Genomic DNA, 17461 nt, shown 5'->3' with positions numbered 1-17461 from the left:
TACTTTCCAGTCACAGTTGATGACACAGTGCAACTAACTCTTATTATGCAAACTGAAGAAGCTAATCATTGTCTGCAAACTGATGAAGAAGCAAAGGCGCAACACCTATCATCAAAGTTCCAATCTTGGAATAAATTCCAATATTTGCTGGCGGAGACTTGTGCTCCGAGGAGCACATTTTCTAGTTATTATTTGAATTATTCAAATAAGCCTCATGATGGCGCTATAACAGGCTGCTTTATATTGAGGCCTAGATAACTCTTGAACGATATGTCATATAATGAAAAATAATCTGGTCTTCAAAAAATAATCTGGTCTTCAAAATTGTAAATGCAGATTTGCCCGAAATGCCCCCTATACCCGCATATCTGTATAAATACCTCGAAAAAGTTAGTGACACCCACAGTCACGAAACTAGAGGGAGCGTAAACAACAATCTGGTACCACCCACCCATAAAACAAAAAAATAAATGTTGTTTTACATTATTTTGCCTAATAAAAATTTCAATCAATCATCAATCAAAAATCCACTGTGTCATGTTATAGTATTGTGTATATTGTATACTGTAGTGTAATAGTGTGTATATTGTATAGTGTGTATATTGTATAGGAGGATGCACATACTTACATACTGAGTCGGTGATTCTGTCTGTGAGTCTATGTGAGTCTGTGAGTCTCTGTGAGTCTGTGTGAGTCGGTGATTCTGTCTGTGAGTCTATGTGAGTCTGTGAGTCTATGTGAGTCTGTGATTCTGTCTGTGAGTCTCTGATTCTATCTGTGAGTCTATGTGAGTCTCTGATTCTGTCTGTGAGTCTATGTGAGTCTATGAGTCTACTATGTCAGTCTATGTGAGTCTGTGAGTCTATGTGAGTCTGTGAGTCTACTGTATGTGAGTCTGTGAGTCTTTGAGTCTGTGATTCTGTATGTGAGTCTATGTGAGTCTGGGATCTACGTAAAAGCGGAAATACGTCAGCCAGGCCCGCCCAGCATCCATATAAGGATAACGCCGGTTACTCACGTTGTGTTGTTTATCAACTCTAAACAAGACGGCGGCAGTAGGAGAAGACGAGAGCGTTAACTCCGTCTCCGACTCTGATGATGATGAGCAGCTGCATGAGGCTGAGAAACTACCCGAACACCAATGGCCTTTTCTGAACTCCATGTTTGAATATGCAGGGGTGAAAAACCCGCACACAGACAAAAAAGCATAGACAAACCACATCTCTGCTTTCAACAACTCGGCGTCCAACCTGAAGAAACACGTTTACGTAACGGATGAGTTTCACCATGTTTCTAATGTGTCTCGGGTCACATTTCAATGCCACCTGTTGTGAGAATGTGAGTGTGTTGATCAAACTGCATTTATAGGAGGTGGCCGTGTGTGGTTGTGGTTTTATGCGATGGCCGATGAATGAAATGCCTTTATAACGTTATTTGAGCGAAATATGACACATGTCCTTAATTAATCCATTGCCATATTACTGAGAAATGCTGTTAAAATAGCACCAGATCCAAAGGGAAGGTAGCTCTGACGTGCTTAAGCAAGCTCTACCCCCTTGTTAAGCCCTTCTGTTACACTTTGTATGCAATAAATATATATTATGTTAATCTAGTAATCATACTAGTTAAAGGTTTGCGTATTGTCCTTGTATGGGTGTATAGCGGTGGTTCTCACCCCTGGGCAGAGCTGGGGGGGAAACTAGGCTCCTGGGCCCACTAGTCTCCTGGGCCTAGTCTCCTGGACCCGCTAGGCCCCTGGGCCCACTAGGCTCCTGGGCCCACTAGGCCTCTGGGCCCACTAGTCTCCTGGGCCTAGTCTCCTGGACCCGCTAGGCCCCTGGGCCCACTAGGCTCCTGGGCCCACTAGGCCTCTGGGCCCACTAGTCTCCTGGGCCTAGTCTCCTGGGCCCGCTAGGCCTCTGGGCCCACTAGACACATCAACTACCTTTTTTCACTGATGAGAACTAAATACAAGCTAAATTAAAACTAAATTAAAAGTGATTACGGTCAGAAAAGTGACAGACAGACAGACAGAGAGACAGACTCTATACTATAGTCTGTCTGTAATATGTTTGATTACTCTGTTCTGGCACCCATTCTCTTCAGCATGATGTTCTCAGCCATGCTGACAGATGCCTTCCGGTCTAGGGACATGGGGATCGACCTGCGCTACCGCACCGATGGCAAGCTGTTCAATCTGCGAAGACTTCAGGCAAAGTGCAGATGACCACTGTTTGCGACTTCCTCTTTGCGGACGACTGCGCATTGAATGCTTCCAACCAGCTAGAAATGCAGCTGAGCATGAATAACCTCGCTACAGCATGCACAGACTTTGGACCTTCCCAAAGCCGACCTTGTTTTTGGGCGGTGTAGCCGCCCCTATAAGTGGGTTTGGGACTCATCCGTTTTTCTTCCGTCGCGAAAATGTGTCTTTCGCTGTACTGTGATTGGCTGATTGGCTGTGACGTACTGTGATTGGCTAGCGAGACGCATGATGAAATTAAGAACCCATAAATAGCACCATTCACTTAAAAAAAAAACAAAAAAAACATTTTTTTTAAGTGAAACTTTATACTTTGAGCTTCCATCACTGTGATGCCCACTGTTGTTTTTGAGCACCGAGCGGTGCAGATATACAGGTGTCACAGCCAAGGGTCTGAATACTTATCTTTGCAGGACGTGCTGGACGGGCTGTGATCATAATAGCACACCCCTCTACATTAGTACACCCCTAGCTGTACTGTGATTGGCTGACTCTATTGGCTGACTCGATTCAGCATTGTGATTGGCTAGCGAGACACATGATGAAATGAATAACCTATAAATAGGACTATGCACTTTAAAAAAAAAACTTTTTCTTTGAAGTGAGCTTGATTACCACTGTGACGACCACACCGCCCACTTCACACTGGGTGTGATTTTTAAAGGTACGCTTGACAGTAGCTGTGTTGTAGGAGCAACCGTAGAAAAGAACCTACTGTTCTGTCTGACAGACAGACAGACAGACAGACAGACAGACAGACAGGCAGGCAGGCAGACAGGCAGGCAGGCAGGCAGTTGATACAACAGTAGTTGTAACTCTTTATCACGAATCAGAGACAGTTTCCAGTTGTTTTTCTGAATAATCAGGAAGTAACCCTCCTCCACCACAACCGCATGTTCCATGACAACAGGCCGACCACACACTGAAGCTGTAACTGAACTGACAGCATGAGCAGATCTACAAGTCACTGAACTGACAACATGAGAAGATCTACAAGTCACTGTCAGTCTTGCTCAGTCTTGAGTCTTGCTCAAGGACACAGCTAGGGGGGAGCCGGGATTTGAGCCATGAACCTTGTGGTTTCAAGATGTCCGCTCTACCTCCTGAACCACTGCTGTCCTTAAAGTCATTATCATGTTGGTTTTACCACTTTACACGTTGGTTTTACCACTGTCTGTCTGTCTGTCTGTCTGCCTGTCTCTCTAATATATCTGTCTGTCTGTCTGTATAATTACAACTGCACATGGACAGGTATTTATTAGGTATTCATAGCTTGTTATAACAACAAACGTCAAGCAGGTGAAGTCTTGTTGCAACAGGTCCTAGTGCCACTCCCCCCATATGCTGTAACAGTGGGCATACACTGCTTTAATGACAGCACGTGCACTCCCCAGGCAGAGTGAGAGAGAGAGAGAGAGAGAGAGAGAGAAAATTTGAATGAACCATCTCTGATTGGCTCACAACATGAACTCACAACCCATACATAATTATGCTAATGACTGTATATTAGATTATGATTTTACATTTAATTCACTTTTTGACTTTAAAACTAAAACAAGACTTTTGCTCAAACACACAACAGCATAATAAAGTCATTGTTTGGTCAAATTGTAATTTCTGCCTAAAGGCCTTTGCAGACAGGGTGCGATTTTTCGCACGGAAAAAACGGACAATATTTTTTTTAAAGAACACATGGTTCTCTATGACCTCATGCACAACGGCTCCGAATTTGCCGTGCGGCAAGTGGCTGCAGCGGTGCATTTTTTTTTCCAATCGAACCCAGTTCGATTTGTGCGTCTTTTCGCATGCGGTAAAAGCTGATTGACCAATCACACCCTGTCTGCAAAGGCCTTAACTCTCCTAACACTGCTGCTGATTCATTGGGCCTTATTGCCTGTGCCCTCAGCCTATCAGAATGCTTGTTACATTACAAAATGACTTAGGCAGAAATTATTTTTGAATGTAACAAGCATTCTAATGAGAACATAGGCAATAAGGCAGGACGAGTAGAGCTAGGCAGAAATATATAAAGGCAGATAAACACGACTATGGCTAAATTAGTTTTTTACTCATGATTGCCTAAGTCACCTAGATGACTTATAGGCAGAGAGTGATTTTTAGTTTCTTCTTTCCTGAAAACCTTAAAAATAGGACTTAGGCAATTATGCTATGAGCCTAACGACCTGCCGTTTTGGACCCTATGAGTCTGTCTGTCAGTCTGTCTGTGAGTATGTCTGTCTGTCAGTCTATCTGTGAGTATGTCTGTGAGTCTGTCTGTCTGTGAGTATGTCTGTGAGTCTGTCTTAAGTCTGTCTGTCTGTCTGTCTGTCTGCCTGTCTGTGCCTGCCTGCCTGCGAGTGAGTGAGTGAGTGAGTTTTTCAGGTCAAGGACCCCTTAGGTGAGAGAGAGATGAAGCAGGGACCCCCACTACACATTGGATTCATGTTAATGTGTATTTTCAACCACTTAAACCCTCAACACTGTGGCGACCCAGCAAAATACTCGGCCGTGACTTGCTCCTCAAAGTGAGCCAGCTCTCTTGGCGTTGCTTGTTAACTGCCGCTCTGCCGAGAGACCGGGGTTCAATTCCTGCTCAGTGAGCGAAACGGTACAATACTTTGTAAACTTCACATTTCACTCTGTACTTGGTCTTTCCCCTCTACACCAAAACTCTTCTCCGAGAATAGCCGATCTACAAGCTCTCAATGCGTCTGTGATGCGTTGTGAGCTTGTAGATCGGCTATTTTCAGCCAATGTTCCCCAAGGAGTAGGGATGCGAGGGTTCAAGTTGTTTAATGTAAAAATAAAAGAATACAGTTCCAATCAATCCCCCCTGCAGTATCTCTGAGGACCCCCTAGGGGCTCCGTTGGACCAACCAGTGAGAGGCTGCATGTCATTGATCTCTGCTTTCTTTGTCCAACCAAAAGACAATATATAAATATATTAGTGGGAGGTTCTACTGTCTCTGAGGCTCATTAAATAAAGACTTATTATGTAATTATTAAACATATTAAAGGGATATTTCACTTTAAAAAAATGTTTGGGGTCATTTTATTGTCTGCTCAGGCTTTTGTGAGCCCCCAGACAGTTTTTAAGTAGCTTGATTCCGTATTTAGATATTTGATATTCATTTTATCAACAACTGAGTTTGAAGTTCCAATGGGTTTGTATAGGAAGGGGACGTGTCTGATAAAATAAATATCAAATATCTAAATACTGAATCAAGCAACTTAAAAACTGTCTGGGGGGCTCACAAAAGCCTGAGTAGACGATAAAATGACCTACATTTTTTTTTAAGTGAAATATTCCCTTTAACCCCTTCACCACACACAGTGTCATGAGAGAACACATCATACTGTCATTCATTAAAGGAACTTTGTCTCGTCTTCAGTTGTGTTGAAACTTTAAGAAGAGGAAATGATACCAAAGGACCACACACGCACACACACAAGCTGGGTACATGGCTGTCTGCCACCTTAACTCCTCTCCCTGTGTTAGCGTCATCAACACAGATGATTCATCAATAATTAATCAAGTTGAACCTTGAACCTCATACTTGGCTGTGGGCCGGTGTTGCCATAGATATAGAAACCTAGATACCTCATTGGCCTCTGCAGTTCGTTGGAGCAACTGGTATCGCGCCCGCCATTTTAGACGGCTGCCTCTTACGAAAAGACCCGCCCCCATCTGCCTCTGATTGGCCTACCGAACGCCCCCTTCTGTGACACACGCGGAAGCTTTCCTACTCTAAAATGGCGCCCGAGATACCAATGCCTCAGAGCCGAAGGAGGCGTCTACCTTTATATTTCTATAGTTGCCGCTCTACAAGCTCTCCACGTGATACACCGTGACATGTTGTGAGCTTGTAGATCTGCTCCCCTCCTCTATCCTGTCAATGCAGTGTGAGCTAACGGCTAGCTAGGCTAACCACAACAACACGAACCAACACTTTTACAGCTGTATGTCCCTTCATACGACGGTGTTGAGCCTAGAATATAACAGATCTACAAGCTCACAATGTGAGCTTGTAGATCTGCTACTAATACACAACATCAACATCAACATCAACACAACAACAACATAACATTTCAACAACAGAGCCTCCAAAACATCCAAAGCTTAAATACTTCAAAGCTTCCTCGTCTCGAACACACAACAGCTCGTCTGGTGATTTATACTTCGCTGTGTTTATACTTTAGCTTAGTTACTATGTCGAAAGCTTAGTTACTATGTCGATTTTTTAACCACTTCAGCCCCTATATACATTTTAGCCATTTGAAAATAGCAGATCTACAAGCTCACAATGTGAGCTTGTAGATCTGCTATTTTCAAAATATTTGTATACATTTGAAATATTTTTGATACCAATACTTTTGTACTTTTACTCAAGTAAATGTTGAATTCCGGACTTTTACTCGTAACCGAGTATTTCTACATTGCACTATTGATACTTATACTTAAAGGAGCATTTCACCCCTGGAAGAAACTGCAATCACTCAATGTTGATAGTATTTGTAGTAGATAACAGTAGAACAATTTAAAATGTGCACCCTATGGCCAGAAAAATAATGAAATCTGTGTGTTTGACTAGGGTTTGACTGCACTGCTGCAATACTACAATGACCATAATGCTTTGGTGCACTGCCCCTCCTTGTGGGGGAGTGGAGGCTGCCTGTGGGTGTGATCTTCTAGCCTTGCGTAGCTATACTATGACTATATCACTGCGTGGATATGAGTCTGGTGCCTCTATGAGGACGTTTTTTTTCCAGGCAGGGGGCCCCAACCAAATATGTGTTGTTAAAACGATTAAAATATATAACACATTTTGCACTTTTTTCCCCACATGATTTTTTGGAAACTAGCAGATCTACAAGCTCACAATGGGTAACATCGCAACTTGCTGTGAGCTTGTAGATCGGCAATTTTCAAATATATAATATCCCATGTCTAGGTTTAAAGTGCTCTTGGCCTAGTTATCTTAACACTGGAAGTCAAAAGCGTCCATCTCATCCTTCATGTCCAAGGATTCGTTAGTGATGTCACATCACTGACAAATCCTTGGTATCTTTATGCCGCTCTACTTCCGTGTAGCATAGTAGCGACATTACTGTCAGGGTTGAGCTGTAGGGGGTACGGGGGGGTACGGCGTACCCTTAGTTCTGACACTGTGGGAGCTGGGGGCGCGCGTGCACGCACCGTCAGCGGCGGTCTTTAACGCCTTAAAGTTTAAAAACAATAGCCTCTCAAGGTTCGCGCCGTCAGTGGCGAGCCGTTCTCAATAGCGTCTACCTGGCTGCTTTGCATAACATTAGGCTACTCGAGAAAAGACACGGACTTGAATTGAATGTGTTACATTCCTCTCACAATGATAGACAACATCTCTGCACTGCAAGGTGTGAAGGGGATCGCTTAGCAGACCCAGTTCTCTGAGACAAGACAAAGACAAGTTGTCTGATTATTTTAAGTAGGCCTACTTATGTGTGGGTGAGTCTATGTAAAGGGCTTTTATATAAAATTAAAAGGAAAATACAATAATTGATTTGAAACAAAAATAAAAACAACAAATTAACAATGCAACAATACAACAAAATAATAATACATATGATTACATTAATAATCACATGTTGAATACAGTATTTCAACAAGCACTGAGCTGAGTGACTATGTGCGCGCACGTGCGCGCGCGTGACGTCATAAAATACAGTACCCTTAGTTCAAAAATCCACAGCTCACCACTGATTACTGTCGAATCCTTGGTATTTTGATCCTAGCCTTTCAACAGCTGCCCACTGGCTGCGCGGCTGAGCAGCAGCCGCCGCTGCCTCAACTCTATGGGGTGGAGTCCAAGACGGTTCAAGGTTGGACCGAATCTTGGGTACACCCCTTGGGGCTGTCTTTGGAGCTGGTCTGACTGAGACGCGTCGAGACGCGAGCAGCCTTCTACCAGGCTGTTGAAGGCAGAAGCCTCGCCCCGAAGGGGAGAAGGCGGGGACTTATTTGCTCTACAATAGAAGAGTTAGGACGTCACATTGTAATCCAGCCCGAATACCCAATCTCAGCAACGGCCTCAGTGGCGCACCTCGCTAATCATTGGACTACTGATCCCCTACCTCTGGGAGTCTAGGTTCGACTCCCGCTTGGGACAATACTTTTTCAAACAACCACAGACCATTTTTTTCGCCGATAAAGTATAGTTTTGGACCATGACGGAGGCGCGCAGACTCAGCAGACCTTGAGGCCGAGGAGTCGCGCCCGAACGCCTCCAGGCGCGAGTGCCGCGACGACCGGCCGATGGTCTGCTAGTCGACTAAGCGCCGTCCGAGTTATGTACCGATAGGCACAGAATCGTAAATGATGTTGTGGGGACTGCGTTTGCCCCAACTGCCACTCACTGCACTAACTTAGCCCGCCAGCCCCGCCCCCTTCTGCCTTCAACAGCCTGGTAGAAGGCTGTTCGCCGTCGAGACAACATGTAGTGCGGAAAGGAATGAGACCATACCTTCGAAATAATGGAAGATTACTAAATATCTAAAAACACAGATTATACACAACAAAAAAAATAGGATCTTGTTTCTTGAGTCCTAAACTTCATTAAAATAAGATCTGGTTGCAAAATCGGCGAAATGTCCCTTTAAGTAAAACATTTGAGTACTTTCTCCACCACTGAAACGAAGGAAAGTATCTAAACTTACCGTACATAATTATGTCGTCTCATAATGGAGTCACTGTTCTGCTGTTGTTTTGTTTTCCTAAACCAGAGAGAGAGAGAGAGAGAGAGAGAGAGAGAGAGAGAGAGAGAGAGAGAGAGAGACACACAGACAGACAGACAGACAGACAGACAGACAGACGAGGGGTTAGAAGTAGAAAGCAGGAGACAATATGGAAGGAAAATGTTTTCAGGGCTGCCAAGTTTCAGTAAAATCTAGGAGTGAGACTTTAGTTTCATCACATGCACGAGCGCTCGGTTTTTCGCGGTTATTCCCCTTTTATTTACGTTTTTTATTACTTTAATTTGGTTAATTCGGTACAAAAGAATTTACTCCCAGAAGTGTGTGGCAAAAAGGAAACGTTGCAGGGGGGAGGGTCTTATTTAATTTTTGAAATATATATATATATATATATATATTGTTATCAATTATAATCAACATTGGCCATCATCTTCAGTTTCAAAGTGCTTTATTTATAAAGCAGCTTAAGTAAGTTCTCACTATAAACCCCTTTGTTTCAGAGGACATATAGACACTAGTAACAAATATAATGCAGCTGAGAAACTTTGGTCAACTTCATTATGTACTTGCATAATACATGGTCTTTTTGTTGCAAAAAACCTAGTCTACTTTGGATCTGATGCAGGGGTCTTCAACAGGGGGTCCTCAGAGTTACTACAGGGGGTCCGCCAAATCTTTGTGTGATATGATGTTTTCTTTTTACCTTAACCACTTGAACCCTAGCTAAGCATCCCTATTCTGAGGAGAACTTTAGCCAAAAATAGCAGATCTACAAGCTCACAACGCCTCGCGCTGCGAGGCGTTGTGAGCTTGTAGATCGGCTATTTTTTGGCAAAGAGGTGTTTGGTGTAGAGGGGAAAAAAAGAGCAGACCAAGTAAACAAAAAAAGTTGAGTCTGAAACACAATTTTATACAATATAGAGGAGGTCCCTGCTTCATCTCTCTCTCAGCTAGGGGGTCCTTGGCCTGAAAAGGTTGAAGACCCCTGATTAATGGATAGAGTTCTGTGACTGCAGTCTATTTGGAAACACTTGGACCTAGCCCTGGTCCAGAGCGTTAGTGAGTTCTCTCTAACTCACTAACGCTCTGGACCAGGGCTAACTTGGACCCTACCTGGTCGTAGTGTTGTCTGGTTGCTTCTGACATTATCAGAATGGCAGCAGCTAAATCCTTTGATCTCTGATGACCGTGAACATTCTCTGTGTCCTCCTCTTCAATACCTTCGGTTTTGGTCAAACTTTGGACAGACAGACAGACAGACAGACAGACAGGGGAGGGGTTAGAAGCAGGAGACAATATGGAAGGAAAATGTTTTCAGGGCTGCCAAGTTACAGTAAAATCTAGGAGTGAGACTTTAGTGTCATCACATGCATGACCGCAACATTCTCTGTGTCCTCCTCTTCAATACCTTTGGTTTTGGTCAAACTTTGGACGACTCAAACTAGCGACTCCCGTGGTCACTAGTTTGAGTCGTCTAAACACTTTCTGTTTCTTTTTCCTCGGTAGCTTTCACTGTTTTAAAATACTTGCTTAAATCTGCACACTTTGCAGCTATTGCACAGGTAGCTCTTGTATCCTCTCATTATGTTTTTGAGCTCCTGATTATTTTTCCCTTAAGTAAAACATTTGAGTACTTTCTCCACCACTGAAACGAAGGAAAGTATCTAAACTTACCAATTATGTCGTCTCATAATGGAGTCACTGTTCTGCTGTTGTTTTGTTTTCCTAATCCACTTCCCTCTATGAGAGAGAGAGAGAGAGAGAGAGAGAGAGAGAGAGAGAGAGAGAGAGAGAGAGAGAGAGAGAGAGACGGACAGACAGACAGAAGGGGGAGGGGTTAGAAGTAGAAAGCAGGAGACAATATGGAAGGAAAATGTTTTCAGGGCTGAGTTTCAGTAAAATCTAGGAGTGAGACTTTAGTGTCATCACATGCATGACCGCAGCAACATTCTCTGTGTCCTCCTCTTCAACACCTTCGGTTTTGGTCAAACTTTGGACGACTCAAACTAGCGACTCCCGTGGTGGTCACTAGTTTGAGTCGTCTAAACACTTTCTGTTTCTTTTTCCTCGGTAGCTTTCACTGTTTTAAAATACTTGCTTAAATCTGCACACTTTGCAGCTATTGCACAGGTAGCTCTTGTATCCTCTCATTATGTTTTTGAGCTCCTGATTATTTTTCTTTCCCCAAATTCGACTTGTAAACAAGCCAGTGAATGAAATCACATGTTGGCTGGTGGGTGTGATGGAATACAAGAATGCCTCGTCCCAAAACACGCTCGCCCCGGGTATATCCGGCGGGCTCGGTCGGCGAAAGAAATGGGGGCGAGTGTGCTTTGGGGCTGCGTTTCTCGTCAATGCGAGGGTGTTTTAGGACAACGGTTCAACTGTCTTTCTAAAACACCCTCACCCCTGGTCTAATCCGACGGCCACGGTCCGTGAAAAATTTGGGCCGGTGTGTTTTAGGACAGGCGTTCCGTTTTCCACCCGGTTGCTTTTCATGTATTAAATTGCTTTTTTTGCTGTGAGGCGGGAAAAAGCGTGTGAAATGGCACACACTGCACGACTGTGTCACACACTGACAATAGCAGATCTACAAGCTCACAACTTGTAGATCTGCCATTTTTATCATAATATTTCTCTGGTCTCTAAACCACATGAACCTCCCTGTTCTGGACACGTTATAATAGCAGTGCTACAAGCTCACAATGTGATGCATTGTGAGCTTGTAGATCTGCTATTTTCTTTTTTGTTATTTCACATACAACTACAGGGTTTAAATCAGGGGTCTTCAACAGGGGGTCAGGGACCCCCAGAGGGTCCTCAGAGTCACTACATGGGGGTCAAGGATCCCTAGAGGTACTACAAGGGGGTCCACCATATCTTTGTGTGATAGAACCTTTTTTTATTTTATATTAACCATTTGAACCCCAGCATCCCTATTGTAAAATGTCTTGGTAGAGAGTTCACTGCCTGGCTAAATTATATACCCCGACACCAGTATGCCGGCAAGAGCAGTTGGACCAGACCAGGATTGAGAGTTGAAAATGGTTTTATTGCCAGTTCTGTGTACAACACATATGCTGATGAGGTGATGACGATGATGATTTTAAACTATAATAGAACAAACAAGGGGAACCAATCAAACAAAGTACACAACACACTTAGGCAAGGTAACTTAACAAGTGATAAAAACTAAGGCATAAATGTCAAATAAACAAATAAGCAAAAGTTACATTATGTACTAATAAACAGGAAACAAGCAAATAATCAAAAGGAACATATGTACTAATAAACAGGAAACGAGCAAACACATAATCAAAAGGAACATATGTACTAATAAACAGGAAGAAAACATACTAATAATCAAAAGGAATATATGTACTAATAAACAGGAAACAAACAGAACTTACTTATAATGCATCAAGTGGACATACAACATAGGAGCACAAGCCAGCAGCACCTCTTCCCCTGGTGACAAATGTTTGGTCTGACACTACCTGGGCCTATATAGACCTACCTCAGGTGTGCCAAATTAGGCTAAAACCTGACTCCGCCCACCACTAATTGAAATGATTAGAACCACAGGGTCCAACTCCACCCACTCCCAGCAAGAGAGTGAGAGGATTTTCTACACCTATTCTGAGTGGAACATTAGAAAGAGCAGATCTAGAAGCTCACACGTGTTGTGAGGTTGTAGATCTGCTCTTTTCAGCAGAGAGGTTTGGCATAAAGGGAAAAAGAGCAGAACATGTACAGAGACTTGGTGAGGTTGACAGCGTATTGAGGGTTTAAGCCTTGAGGGTCTAAAGGCTACAAGATGTTTCATTTAAGCAATATTACACGAGAGGGTGTGCTTTACCGTCATTATTGGCACGACAGTGATGCGGTCAGGAACGAGGCGCCAGCCGAGTTCCGCCAGCATCACTGAAGTGCCAATAATGTAAGGTAAAGCACACCCTCGAGTGTAATATTGCGATTATACAACAGTTACCAACAAAACACATCCAAATGTATTCATATTGTGGGGCAATTAATAATAAAAATGTTTCGCTATTGTCCGTTTCCCTGTAAAGAGAAGAGTTTTTGACTGAGAGACATTAAATAGTCCCTGTAGCAGTGCTTTGAGTTTGAGGCACTGTCTCATCAACACAGCTGAGCTATCAATGCTTGCGCAGTGGAATGAATTCCAGTAGGCTATATGCTCCGTCGTACGACCGTGTCACGCGGCCAAAATAACTGATCTACAAGCTGACAACGCGTCGCGATGGCGACGCGTTGTGAACTTGTAGATCGGCTATTTTGGCCGCGTGACACGGTCGTACGACGGAGCATATAGCCTACTGGACTGTTAACGAAATGGGAGTCATTTTACTTTACACAGGAGGATATTTATAACCTTCTAACCATTGATCAACCGTAAATGCCACCAAATTAACAACATAGTCCATTTTGCATAGCTGTTTGTTCTCCGGTGGCGACGGTGGGTCAGGCTACTGTCTGTTTGTTTTCCTACCGTGGGACAGAGTGACTTCACAGCACAGCTGTGCCATATAATGGTCTAATCAGGTGCGGACTGGACTGCACTGCGGAGTGATTTATTAATGTGATTCGGCCCGTGCTATGATGCTGGTTTGAAGCACGGCTAGAAAGCTATTTCAACCAATCAGATTGCTTGGTGGGAACTACCTGTTGTATAATAAACATTAACGCCTCATTCTGTAATGTATTCACATGGTTGGCTTTAAAACAACAACACAATAAAATCTCACATTGCACACGCACGCACGCACGCACGCACGCACGCACGCACGCACGCACGCACGCACGCACGCACGCACACACACACACACACACACACACACACACACACACACACACACACACACACACACACACACACACACACACACACACACACACACACACACACACACACACACACAGCAATATTAAGACTAGAACTGCAGGTAGAACCATCCTACATCCATCCTGTGTGTGTGTGTGTGTGTGTGTGTGTGTGTGTGTGTGTGTGTGTGTGTGTGTGTGTGTGTGTGTGTGTGTGTGTGTGTGTGTGTGCGTGCACACGTGTGTGTGTGTGTGTGTGTGTGTGTGTGTGTGTGTGTGTGTGTGTGTGTGTGTGTGTGTGTGTGTGTGTGTGTGTGTGCGTGCGTGTGCGTGTGCGTGTGTGTGTGTGTGTGTCCACAGCTATGAAATCAGTTCTACCACTCTGTTACAGAATGGGGAGGGAAGGGGCACTAGGACCTGTTGCTCTACCACACTGTTACATGTAACAGAGTGGTAGAGCAACAGGTCCTAGTGCCCCTTCCCTCCCCCATGCTAGTATGGGGAGGAGGGGCAGTAGGACCTGTTGCTCTACCACTCTGTTACAGCATGGAGGGAGGGGGGCACTAGGACCTGTTGCTCTACCACACTGTTACAGCATGGAGGGAGGGGGGCACTAGGACCTGTTGCCACCAGACTCCACCTGCTCTAAGTTGCATAGGGGCACTAGGACCTGTTAATCTACCACACTGTTACATGTAACAGAGTGGTAGAGCAACATGTCCTAGTGCACCTCCCCTCCCTCATGCTAGCATGGGGGAGGAGGGGCAATAGGACCTGTTGCACTACCACTCTGTTACAGCATGGAGGGAGGAGGGGCACTAGGACCTGTTGCACTACCACTCTGTTACAGCATGAGGAGGGGCACTAGGACCTGATGCTCTACCACACTGTTACAGCATGAGGAGGGGCACTAGGACCTGTTGCTCTGTCACACTGTTACAGCATGAGGAGGGGCACTAGCACCTGTTGCACTACCACTCTGTTACAGCATGGAGGGAGGGGGGCACTAGGACCTGTTGCACTACCACTCTGTTACAGCACGGGGAGGGGCACTAGGACCTGTTGCACTACCACTCTGTTACAGCATGGGGAGGGGCACTAGGACCTGTTGCACTACCACTCTGTTACAGCATGGGGAGGGGCACTAGGACCTGTTGCACTACCACTCTGTTACAGCATGGAGGGAGGGGGCACTAGGACCTGTTGCACTACCACTCTGTTACAGCACGGGGAGGGGCACTAGGACCTGTTGCACTACCACTCTGTTACAGCATGGAGGGAGGGGGCACTAGGACCTGTTGCTCTATCACACTGTTACAGCATGGGGAGGGGCACTAGGACCTGTTGCACTACCACTCTGTTACAGCATAGAGGGAGGGGGGCACTAGGACCTGTTGCACTACCACTCTGTTACAGCATGGACGGAGGAGGGGCACTAGGACCTGTTGCACTACCACACTGTTACAGCATGGAGGAAGGGGGGCACTAGGACCTGTTGCAACCAGACTCCACCTGCTCTAAGTTGCATAGCGCTGCTGTCAGACACAAACCTCTGATCTCCATGTATCTCAAACAATGAGAGAAAATAGCAGATCTACAAGTTCACAACGGGTCACATTGTGACATGTAGAAACGCAGAGACAGACAGACAGACAGACTAACCTTGATGAATGAAGTATTTACTAATGCTTATCTAGTGTATAGTTATTATAAAGTGCTACCTATACCTCTAGTACGACACATACTGTAGCTAAAACAATAATTAGCAGATCGACATGGTATTAATGTATTGCATAGTGACATGATGTGACCTTGTAGATCTGATAGTTTTGCCATTTTTGAAAAAGTTAAAAAGTGATGTAACATCAAATCAGCCAGCCAGTCAGTCAGTCAGCCAGCCAGAAGGACAGAAGGACAGAAATATAGAATTAATATCATCATTAGTTTTTTAATTTTACAAATTGTCTCATATGACTACAATAACAGAAACTAAAGACAGCAGTTAACAACATTTCACACTACACCACCCACATTTTCAAAATAATCTGCCGGGCCAGATAGTATTGATGTGGGCCGGTTCTGTCCTGTGGGCTGCTGACCTTATACTTGTATACAACTTATATACTTCTAATACGACAAATATAAAAGCAGATCTACACACGGTGACGGTCATAATGTGTTGCATAGTGCCCCATTGTGACCTTGTAGATTTGCCATTTTGAAACAGAAAAAACTAAATCTATGAAAAGTGGGAATTATATCAAATTGAGTGGATGAAAGCAAGTTATGATTTTGTGCAACATGTTTAGCTCCCCAGACAGATAGACAGACAGACAGGCAGGCAGGCAGGCAGACAGACAGACAGACCAGTATTGTTCAATGCATGCTCCTTTCTTCATACAACAGTGTTGAGCCTAATATAGCAGATCTAAAAGCTCACTGTGAGCTTGTAGATCTGCTACACTGTAAATGTATTTGTAACATAATGTAAAAACAGCTTGTTTGCAGTTCATATTTGACACACATAGAGCTGATTAAATGTTCTGCTCCATCATCTAATGCCTTAGGAATTAATTGGCCCCCTGCCAAACCTACTTTACAAACTTTACAACCACACACACACACACACACACACACACACACACACACACACACACACACACACACACACACACACACACACACACACACACACACACACACACACACACACACACACACACACACACACACACACACACACACACACACACACACACACACACACACACACACACACACGCCACTCCACATAGTCAGCCAGCCAGCCAGCCAGCCAGCCAGTCAGCCATGTCCAATTTATGCTCCTTCATACAACGGTGTTGAGCCTGGAATATAACAGATCTAGAAGCTCACTGAGAGCTTGTAGATCTGCTACTACACAACATAACATCCAAAGCTTCAAAGCTTAAATACTTCAAAGCTTCCTTGTCTCATCACAAAGTAAACAAAGCAACACTTTTATCCTTCAATGTGAACATTTACAGCTTTAAGCTCAATGACATACCGGACAATGTAAGAACTATTAGAGCTATAGAACTATAAAGCTATAGAGCTCTGAGGATCATTATGTAATTATTAAACATTTTAAAACCTACCCTACGTAATGGAGTCACTGCTGTAGTTCTGTGTTGTTGTGACAAAATGGAGTCTGAACAAACTGTGTTACTTCATAAACCGCTCCCTGATACACACCTGCATGATGTCATTATTAAGCCACTCCCCTCCTCCCACACAAACACCTGAGTATTTTCCTACACCACTCCCCCTCCCCTCTGGCAGAGAGAGAGAGAGAGAGAGAGAGAGAGAGAGAGAGAGAGAGACACTGTAGTTTCCGCTGAACACGTTCTCTAGAACGCGCTTTACACACACACACACACACACACACACACACACACACACACACACACACACACACACACACACACACACACACACACACACACACACACACACACACACACACACACACACACACACACACACACACACACACACTGCCAGGCAGGACTGTCTGAACTTGTTTGACAGAGGAATAATCAAACTGTTGGAGGAAAGTCCACAGGCCACAAAAACAGTCACAGT

General features: G+C 44.3%; 1 protein-coding gene across 7 annotated transcripts in view; it reads right to left on the bottom strand.

Annotated features, from left to right (window-relative positions):
- Positions 1 to 17026, bottom strand: part of LOC311038090 (uncharacterized protein) — a 71383-nt gene extending 54357 nt beyond the window's left edge. For 6 of the 7 annotated variants that reach the window (XM_084047424.1, XM_084047425.1, XM_084047427.1 and 3 more), the window contains exons 1-4: positions 16975 to 17026; positions 10667 to 10732; positions 10106 to 10229; positions 8957 to 9013 (exon numbers count right to left, since the gene is read on the bottom strand). In XM_084047424.1, the coding sequence (XP_083903550.1) occupies positions 8957 to 8979 (23 nt within the window). In that variant the 5' untranslated portion in view covers positions 8980 to 9013; positions 10106 to 10229; positions 10667 to 10732; positions 16975 to 17026. The remainder of the gene's footprint in view (positions 1 to 8956; positions 9014 to 10105; positions 10230 to 10666; positions 10733 to 16974) is intronic. The other variant, XM_084047429.1, reaches the window with a different exon arrangement.
- Between the last annotated feature and the right edge of the window lie 435 nt (positions 17027 to 17461).

Source organism: Gymnoscopelus microlampas (genome assembly GCF_963454915.1).
Source record: "Gymnoscopelus microlampas genome assembly, chromosome: 21".
In the NCBI taxonomy this organism is placed as follows: Eukaryota; Metazoa; Chordata; class Actinopteri; order Myctophiformes; family Myctophidae; genus Gymnoscopelus; species Gymnoscopelus microlampas.
Note: the sequence above shows the minus strand (reverse complement) of the source record. Positions and strands in the feature narration are given on the sequence as shown.